This window comes from Ipomoea nil, unplaced genomic scaffold, assembly GCF_001879475.1.
Source record: "Ipomoea nil cultivar Tokyo-kokei standard unplaced genomic scaffold, Asagao_1.1 scaffold2144, whole genome shotgun sequence".
In the NCBI taxonomy this organism is placed as follows: Eukaryota; Viridiplantae; Streptophyta; class Magnoliopsida; order Solanales; family Convolvulaceae; genus Ipomoea; species Ipomoea nil.
The window spans coordinates 2,882,256-2,892,671 of NW_017618572.1; the positions used below are offsets into that span (position 1 = coordinate 2,882,256).

A 10,416-nucleotide genomic window follows, 5' to 3' on the forward strand; every position below is an offset into this window, starting at 1 on the left:
CACTTTTGATTCTAGTATTATTGTGGCATGCATCCATTTTTTTGTCATTTATCAACCAACCAGTTTAAATATCGTTAAATACAAGAACATTTTAATTTTCAAATATGACTTTTTAAATAATAAACAAAAAAATATAATGGGTCAACTTACTTTGTATTAAAAAGATCAAAATGTCTTTGTATTTCACGATATTTCAACGATTTTGTTGACGGATGACCAAATGAGGATGTTTTGATAAAAAAATAAAAAATAAAAGACTATAAAAGTAGACTGTCACATATAAATCTAGGATAAAAATGAAATTAACTCTTATACTAATAAGTTAAAAATATATATACATTACATTCTTTATCTGTCTTATTTTACATGTCTTGTTTAATATTCATTTGTCAAATTAATTTTTTTTTAAAAAACTTTTTTTCTTTAACACTTTCTTATAATTTTTAAATCCCACATTTTATGTTTAATAATACTTTCAAATTATAAATTTTGTGCAACTTATATAAAAACATTTTGCTTACTCAAATACCAAATTAAAGAATGCATCTCTTACATCTAAATTAAAAATCTAAATTAATAGCGTAATTGCACATTTACTATATTTTTTTAAATAGAGTAATGTGTTGTACTTTTACTATTTCCAAAACCGTTACCATCTTTTCTATTCATAATAATCATATGGCATTCTTATCTAAAAATTTTAAATAAATTACAGAAACTATTACATAAAAATTAAGTATAAATAGTTTAAATATAAATCTCATTAATTAAATTATACACACACAATAAGATATAGGTTGTGAAAAAAATAATATTAGAGCGTCGTGCTAATATAATTTTTTTCATATAGCATTGAGTATCCTTAATTATCACTGAGGAGATTAATACTAACTTAACCTTTAACATTGTAATTACATTAATAATCTATTTGCGAACTGTTATTTTTTTTTATTTTTTTTTTGAGAACAACGAACTGTTAGTTTTTGAAAATATATTTTTTAATTTGAAATAAGATTCATAACATTTTTTTCTTCTCCTAAATGTTGAATCCCCAATCCCAATAGCCCCACACACCATGGCCCGACAGAGCATTTAGAATGATGTAAATCACGATGATTTAATGCCTCAACAGACAGGTTAAATCACAAGAAATTTGTCTATACTACCGCGCGCCATTGTTTGAACACTAATCTCTTATCCCAAATACTATCTATCGAACTATTGAGATAAACACGCGCGAACATACTTGCAGTCTTTTAATAAGATGAAAATGCTCTTTACACCAAGTACATTGTTGTTTTGATGTGTGTGTGTGTGTATGTATATAACAATTTGACAAAAATAAATGTAAGAGGATGAATACAAAAAAAGCGTTAGCAACTTAGCATTAAAATAATAGTAATAGTAATAATAGATTATAGCAGGTTTGACCGTTTTCAACAACGTAAAAGGGTACGGAGAGTTGGTCCCCGTTCCGTTTGTGCCAACTGTATATTGCGTCTGCCCTAAGAAAAATACATTATTGTGTACTTGGTAGGTTTCGTAAATATCACCCCTCTTTCGCCCATTTCTGCACTTCACAAAAATATAAAGCAACGCCCTATTGACCAACATCATCATACCACCCATGACCCATCACACCTCTATCCCACTCGCATTTTGCTCTTCTTTTCTTTAAACCAATATAAACCATTCTAAATTTATTGAGTGATCGAATTTTATTATATAAATTCGTGTTTGTTGACACTTTTACCATCATTTGGTTCATAAAATATGAAATTATCTTAAATAAGATTATTATATCTTAAAAGGTAATGTGAGATTGCAAAAATACAATATTAACTTGTGTTTAGGTAATATTGTAGGAATGTAATATTCAATTATTTAGTTGATGATTATATTGATCAATTTAATTTATTCTGACCGTCTATATGTGTGTTGTTGTTTTAATGTTTAGTATGAATAACATTTAAGTAGAAACCTATTATAGCGGCATTCAATATATTTATAGGTGTGGGGCCTTTGGAGTTGGGGATTCAACATTTTGAGAAGAATAATCAAGTAGACCATAATTATATTATCTATACTAAACAATGACTTACTTAAATTATAAATTTAAGTTTGATGAAAAATGAAAACAAATTGATCATACTCAGAGCTATAAATATAAGTGATGGATACCTAGCTCCGGGCACCCAGTCAATATCGCCAGACAATCAGACCCTATAGGCGGTCAGCCCTCACAACACACCGTGAGGCAAGAAGCCAGACTGGCGTCCTAGAGGTTAGAAGCTATGCACCATCTTTCTCACCCTATCCTGGAATGAGAGAGGAAGCGAATTAACCTGTCGACCAGTACTAAGAAGTCAGCCTGCCATTGGAAATAAATCCTAAATTCGCTTAGGAATGTTTCTAAAGGTTAAATTTGTTAAGAATTTTATGTATAGTTCATAAACTTTGTTTTGCTAACAGATCACAAGGTGTTGGGATTGAAACTTAAAGTTAAAAAAAAAAAAAAAAAAAAAAAAAAAAAAACAGGTGTTTATAATGCAATTGAAACACATCTCCCAATTTATCTTGTCCACTGATTTTTAAAATAAAAATATTGTGAATGATCTTTAAATTTAGAGTTGAAACTTAGGGTAAGGATCCATAAAAACACTAAACTAAACTAGTATGGTTATTGTTTCAATCCCATTGCTCTTGTATACATAATATAGGTAATTTAGCAAATGTATTTGGTGCTTGCAAAAAAAAAAAAAAAAAAAAAAAAAAAGAAGCAAGCAAATGTATTTGGATGGGAAGTGAGAAGCACGTGGTGTTGGAGGGCGCGTGATAGGATACTGGGGGATTGCCAGTGTGTAAAGAAAGTGGGGGCGTGGCTGGCGGCATGTATATAATTCATGTCCGTATTATGAGACTCACCTTTTTTCATCTTTTCCTTCTTTTTCTATTACTATAATAATAATTCTTTTCCTGTTTCTCTCTCTCTCTCTCTCTATATCCATCTGGTTTTTGGTTTCTCTTCCCTCCTGTTTTTCCCTCTCTCTCTCTCTCCACCCATCCCTTTCCCTCCTTCTCTCTACTCTCCATCCCCTTCTCCCTCCAAATTAACACAACCCAGAATCCAGTCCCTTCGAGATCCATACAATTCAAGTTGAATTTCCCAGTTTGGACCACTGTCTCAATCCCTCTAACCGATCATCTTATTCATTCAGTTCTTAGATCAAAGTAGCAGCTAGCTAGCTAGCGCACAAGTTGTAAACAAACAACCTTGTCTTTTTTGTTTCTAAGGTTAACCTACTAGCATATATATATATATAGCTACTGTAGAGAGAGAGAGAGAGAGAGAGAGAAGATGAACCCAGTTCCAGCAGCATCTAATAACAAGAGCAGCAGCAACAATAACATGAGTGGGCAGTTCGGTGACACCACATACACTAAGGTGTTTGTTGGTGGGCTTGCGTGGGAGACTCACAAGGACACCATGAAGAACTACTTTGAACAGTTCGGTGAAATCTTGGAGGCTGTTGTCATCACTGACAAGGCTACTGCCAGATCCAAAGGCTATGGATTTGTATGTTCTTTCTTTACTTTTCTTACCTTCAATTCTTAGTTATGTATATATATATATATACACATACAGTACACACACTAAAAGATAGAAGAACAATCTGTACAACTAACTAACTAACCCAGAATGTAAGATTGATTTTTGGCAATCTTAAAGATTATATTGATGGTGAAAGGGTTTCCAAATGAAATCAGGTAACTTTTCGCGATCCAGAGGCAGCCATGAGAGCTTGTGTTGACGCTGCACCAGTGATTGATGGCAGAAGGGCTAACTGCAATCTTGCTTCCTTGGGTGTTCAGAGATCCAAGCCTTCAACCCCTAATAAACATGGTATATATATATAAACTTAAATATCATATATTATCATCAGTACTTTCAATAATCACCATGAATTAATCCTAAGCAAGAAAATTAAAGCAAATCTTGCTTATATTAGTTCAGTGATTAGTGGGATGGTAATTGTGCTTAGTTCCATTTAAGCATGCAAAATGAATATTCTTGATTGAGTGGACTGAACCCCTCAAGTATGCAACTAGGGTTTGTTTGTGTGGAATGAAGACTCTGAGACCATAAGAATTTTGCTTTTTTTTTTTCTTTTTTCTTTTTTCTTTTCTGGGAGGTACTAACTATATATATATATACAACCCATATCCACTGGCATGCCATGTGACAAGTAGTCTTGGTTGAGAGAAAAAGCTCGACAGCACACTCATGTGTGAGAGACAACTTTCGCTTTTATTTACCCTACATACACCACCTATCATCTTTCATTATTATTTCACACAAACACAAAACATTAATTAACCTTAGCTTAATTATTAGCAGACTAATTAACAATGTCTTGTCTTTTACTATGTTTAATTGTGATAATGATGAACAGGAGGAGGAGGAGGGGGGAGGAACTTTATGGTAATGAGTGCTTTTCAGGGAGGGTTTGGCGGAGCTGCTGCAGCTTTTCCTTCTCCATCAAACTTTTCCCATTATGCCATCCAACAAGGCATTCCTTATAATCTCTATGGGTATGTATGTATGTATGTATATCACTAATTAATTACTCTTTAATTATATTAATTACATCAAAACGTTCTTTAAACATTCTTAATTTATAAATATATCCTTTATCATCCACAATGTATATATATCTATAGGTCCATAATCAGTTGAAAATTAACATTATGCGGCGAATTACAAACTTGTGAAAGATTGCACTGTACTTACTACATGGTTGCACCGAAAGGTCCTCCAGCCATATCTGGGAGACGTAGCAATGCAATCATGTAGTAGTTGTGGTGCAATCTTTCACAAGTTCACAGTTCGCGGGTTAAGGTTGGCTCTCAGCTGATTATAAATGCACCACACAGTGTTCGAAAATGCATCAGAATGAAATGCCACAAAATGCACCACACACCGAAAAAAAATGCACCACATATAATGGTGTACGTACTTTCAGAGACTTTATGGTGCATTTATACATACCTAATGGTGCAATTCACACTGACCACACAAAAAACGCTGTTCATCTAGGAACCTAACCCTATATATATATATATATATATATATATATATATATATATATAACACTCTGATCTGTTCTGCCAGAGTGGATATGTATGTATATATGTCCTCTTGCCAACTCATTGCTCACCCAACCTCATTAATCATATCTACTTACATTAATCATATATCTCTATATATACATCTTCACATTCTAATGTAGTATTCTTGTTTACTCATCTTTTGTGACATTAAACCAGGTACTCTTCGTACTCGCCAGACTACACCTACCCCACGGTTTGTACTTCATCTCCCCATCTCCTTCACTTCTCTCATCATGCAAATACACACAACCATTATGTGGTTTAAAGCAAAACGACCATCGCACATGGCCGAGAGTCTGGCAGATCTCAACTAGTTATTGGAAAATGTGTTTCGTCTCAACTAAAAGATCATATCAGACTAATAATTAAAATATACACTTATATCTTTCTGGTTTGATTTTTAAAAAAATTAATCAAGTCAAATGTAAAAACCCTAAGTGGACACTTTTTTAAAAAAATGTATTATCAAGAAAAGGGTATGTATAGTTTATTTCAGATGATTCTTTACTGGTTTGCAGCACGGTTTCCAAAATGTCTTCTAGTAGCTGTAATTTTTCGGTCAAAGCTGATTATTAAGACCATTTTTTGTTTTCAAACTTTGGAAGTTAAGAATCTTTGACTTTTAGTTAGTGGCATGCATGATTTTGTTCATTTGACTGGTCATATGTTACCTCAACTACTTCAGAGTTCCGATCTGAACAACTTTGTTTTCTACTGTAACTACAATTTAAACAAGACCAAACTGCTTCCCTCGACAATCTCAATAACTTGTCTGTTCTTAAATACCACTATCTACACTCTACTGTGTGCTAATCATAAACTAAATACGGAGTATATTTTTACTTGTTAAAATATTATTAATTATATATTGTAAACTAAAAAATAATTACAGTATATTTGTGCATAATTATAATTTTTATTTTTCCATAAAATAGAAAGAAATTTAAGGGTTCTAAATTTTTTTTTTAATAAGTAAAAATTTGTGTGAGACTATCTCACAAATCCTTGTATGTGATACAGGTCGGGTCAAGATGAAAATGTAACATTAATCAAGAATAAAGTGTTTATTACTGTGAAAGTGTAATACATACTTTTTGAAGAAAAAAATGTAATACATTTACATTTTGATTTTAAAGGATTATATTTTTTCTTATAAGTAACAAACATTTACCAACATTACTTATAAGGAAAATATAATACTTTTGATGAAAAATGTACCCGTAATATTTTTTATATCAGAATATAAAAATATTATATTTATGTTCAAAAGTATTTCACTCCTCTTATAAGTAACAAACATTTTATCTATGCTTAGCATTACAGTATTACATTTTTATATTGACCCGACTCGATCCAACTTAATTATATTATGGATAAGAATATATTAGACAATTTCATACAAGTGAGACACTAAAAAAGAATTGTGTTCTAACGTCTTAAATGGGTTACTTTGTACAGGGTTACTACAGTGTGTATGGAGGAGTCACCGGGCAGTTTCCAATGTATGGAACCGGGGCAAGTGGACTGTTATCCGGCGCGGCGGCCGCGGCCGCCTTCTATCCTTACTTGAACTTCGGAGAAGGAAACGGTGGAGCCACCACCGGCTACACGGCGGCAGCTAGCCAGGGCTACGGCGGCGTCCAGTATCCTCACCACCTCTTTCCGTACTCGGCTACCGTTAACACCACCGCCGGTTACCCTGCACAGCACTTTGCCAACCCCATTTCTCTTGCTCACACAGCTCCAATGCAATCAGGTTTGTACATTATTACACCCAACTTTAATTTGCATTTTTTTTTAAAATAATGGTAGTAGTTGCTATTATATATTTAATTTGAATTTGTTGGAATTATAAGAAATAATAACAATAATAATAGTAATTGCAATCAAATTAAGTAAAGATTGTCACCCAACTTAGGCCCCAGTCTTTATCTATCTGTACAGGCCTACCATGAATTAATTAAAACACATAAATTAAATCATGTTGGTATATGCAGACAAGCTCCATTTATGGTCCCAACTAAAATGTTTAAATGTTTAATTTAATTAACTCATAAGGGAATTGATTAATTCAATGTTACAAATTTATTACAAAAATATATATGTGAAGCAGTACAAGTTTTGATGCACATGATATTTTTCATGAAAAATACTTTTTTTCCTTCCGAATTTTCTCTCTCTAAACTTTACCCTCGTGACGTGACTTTCATTCATTGGGTATCAATAAATTAACTGACCTTACCACTAAGTAAAAAACTAAAAGCTACTAATGAGATGATGCCACCTCATCTCAGGAGGGACATTTTTAAGGAAAATACGGGAGGAATTTGTAACATTGCTCATTTTTCATTAATGAAATTTACATATTACGAAGTGAAGGGTGTGAAATTACGGAATTACCCTTGGTCTATAGTATTAATTGTGTTGTCTAAAATTGGAAGGTGGTACGAAGGGTACTAACATCTTTGACAGTTTGTTTTGCTGTGCCACAGGCTTGACCATGGCGGCGTTACGTGCACCGCTGCCTCATCGCTAATAGGATGGCATTACTTATCATCAAGAGAGATGAACTTTAGTAGTCGTCGTCGTCTACCTACTTAGTTACTTCATCATGATCTGATCGATCAATCGAAGTACCTTTGGCCTGCCATGGTTACATCTTCTACCTTTCTCTCTTCGTCGTAAATGGCGGCCCGAATGTGGAAATTCGGGCCCGCCCAAGGGCTGGATCCCCTCGTAGGGGCACCATACCCTTTCAGAGTTTGGAGTAAAAGTTATCAGTTTTCTTCTCTTTCAAGGAAAGGTTCCTTCAAGAGATAGAAATTGCATCATCACATCACCAACTCTAGCTTGTGGTACAGCCAGGTTGGTAATGTTTTTCTTGTCATTTTTCTTTTGGGTTTCAAGAAAGACTTAGGCTTCGGAAAAGCTAAGGAAACTGTTTGGGAAAACAAAAAATCAAAAAAAAAAAAAAAAAGACATTAAGAAGGGCCAATGGAAATGGTCCTAATTAATAACCAACATAGTTTAATTTAGCTTGTAAATTGGACCATGCATCAAAATCCCAGTTTTCAAAAGCACCTTAACGTTGATCTTGAAGACTAATCACTCCCTTGAAATAATATAATAATAATAAGCATGATGTTGTAGTTATCATAAGTTAGAGTACGTAGTAGTAGCTAGGGAAATCATCATGGGAATCATGTCGGATGCCCAGAGTTTTTGCTAGTCTTAGGATTTTACAACTTAGACTAGGATACCTTCTTGTCTGTTAGTTACGTTCCTCCAAAATTTAGCAAATTTCACAGAAATTCCCATCTTTCTTTAGGGTTAAGGGTGGTGGGGTTGTTAATATTTGGTTGTTTTGGATCATGGACTGAAGCTTGGGAGCTTTAGGCATGGAAAAGTATGTACTAGGTGTAGGAGATAGTGCATTTTGTTTGTTGTTATGAATGTGGTAGAAATGAAGTGATGAACTCCATTATTTGAGTGAATGGAGTTTGTCCTTCCAAAGAGAAGAAACCCTTGGGAGATATTTGGGGTCTCTTGGGTTCTTCTTCTTCTTTTTCTATTAAAGTGGATTGTGTCAACCATGGTCAGGACTTAGGTCTTCGTCTCTCTCTCTCTCTCTCTCTCTGTCATCTATCTATGTCTGCTACGTACTTTAAGCTGCATGCATGCATGGAATTTGAATTCATACTTTTGCTATGTATGTATGTATAAGATTATGGATGGTTTGGATTATTATTGTAAGTAGCTAGGAACTGAACAAAATTCACTCTCCATAGGTTGGGGATGATGAATGCTCGCTTTGATTATTAGCTACCTACCTGCATGTTCAAATACTATTTCCTTTTTAAGTAAATTAGAGTCTTTTTTTTTTTTTTACTACTGATGCATGCAATGCTCTAGCTAAGTAGCTATGCTCTAATTAATCATGATGGCTAAGTAATACTCCATAATAATTATTCCTTATTCAAATATTCATCATATATTTTAATTTGTTTCTTCACCGGGGATGTTTGGTTTATGGAAAATGTTTTCCAAAGGAAAATATTTTCTTTAAAGTGGAGGAAAATGTTATTTATTTATTTTTTTTTTTTGTGTTTGGTTCATAGAATTCATTTTCCATTGGAAAATGAATTCCTCAAATTTGAGGAAAACAAAATCCTTAGGTTGGACCAAGGATTTTGTTTTTCATGGAAGATAGGAAAAAAAAGTGATATGGTTTAACTATTTTACCCTTATTTTCAACGTAACCCTTAATTTATTAATTTGTAGGGGGACATATAGATTTTTATACTCATTATTCCTTATGATTCCAAATTTAACCAAACAATAGAATTAGTATTCCTAGTAATTCTTTTTCCACCAACCAAACAATAGAATTCATCTTCCTAGTAATTGTTTAATTTTTTCATGGAATTTCAATTCCACTTCCTTTAAAATATTTTCTGCGAACCAAACAAGCAAGTACATGTTTTAAACATTCTATTAAGATTGGTTAATTTACGATGAATTAATTTAACCATGAAGAGTTGTTCAACTTAATTTAATTTGGAGATATTATATGTAACGAAATTTGATATAAGAGTTAATTCCACCGGAGGTCCTTTGTCTTTTGTGGAATTTTTAATTTAGTTTCAAACTATCACTTTTGCTATTTAACATCCGAGACTATTGTTTTTTGGACACTTTTAGTCACTCTCATGACTTTTCATATTTTTAGTAACTGCATTTTTGTCTCTTTATATTTTTCTTTTGTTATTTTTTCGGTTTCAACCGGTTTAATTGGTTTAGGACTTTAATAAAAACCGGTTGAAATATGGTTACTAAAAATCGGAGGTTGTCTAAAGTTCTAAACCAATTATTAGAAAAATAACAAAAGAAAAATATGAAAAGACAAAAATGCCCTTATTAAAAACATGAAAAGTCATGAGAAGGGCTAAAAGTGTTCAAAAAATAATAATCTAAGATGTAAAATGACAAAAACAATAAGGTCTGTGACTAAATTTGAAATTGACACAAAAATAAGGAACCTCTAGTGAAATTAACTCTTTGACATGAACAGTATTTTCTCAATGATGGATATATTACATGGAAGCAAACAGACCCGGGTGGAGCGGAGCAAGGAAATACCGAGCGGACCCGGGGCCCCAGGTGAAGCACCAAAGGCCTCGGCCCAAGGCACCACGGCCCAGGCCTCGACCGTGGTGGGCTCGGGTAGAGGAGCTCGGCCCATGC

General features: G+C 33.3%; 1 protein-coding gene across 4 annotated transcripts; it reads left to right on the forward strand.

The window, feature by feature from the left end:
• The first annotated feature begins 2,929 nt into the window (after positions 1-2,929).
• Positions 2,930-9,057, forward strand: LOC109148769 (probable RNA-binding protein ARP1). Of its 4 annotated transcripts, none has more exons than XM_019296494.1 (6): positions 2,930-3,577; positions 3,769-3,904; positions 4,455-4,593; positions 5,329-5,365; positions 6,631-6,928; positions 7,665-9,057. In XM_019296494.1, the coding sequence occupies exons 1-6, from the start codon at positions 3,359-3,361 to the stop codon at positions 7,706-7,708; spliced, it is 873 nt and encodes a 290-aa protein (XP_019152039.1). In that variant the 5' UTR covers positions 2,930-3,358; the 3' UTR covers positions 7,709-9,057. The 4 variants fall into 4 exon arrangements, with proteins under 4 accessions (XP_019152039.1, XP_019152040.1, XP_019152041.1 ...); XM_019296495.1 differs by having other exon boundaries at positions 4,458-4,593; XM_019296496.1 differs by having other exon boundaries at positions 3,769-3,905; positions 4,453-4,593; positions 7,645-8,107.
• The last annotated feature ends 1,359 nt before the right edge of the window (positions 9,058-10,416 follow it).

Coding starts and splice junctions, on each gene's coding strand:
- LOC109148769 (XM_019296494.1), top strand. CDS start 3,359: ATGAACCCAGTTCCAGCAGCATCTAATAACAAGAGCAGCAGCAACAAT. Junction 3,905..4,454: donor TTCAACCCCTAATAAACATG/GTATATATATAT, acceptor AATGATGAACAG/GAGGAGGAGGAGGGGGGAGG. Junction 6,929..7,664: donor CACAGCTCCAATGCAATCAG/GTTTGTACATTA, acceptor GCTGTGCCACAG/GCTTGACCATGGCGGCGTTA.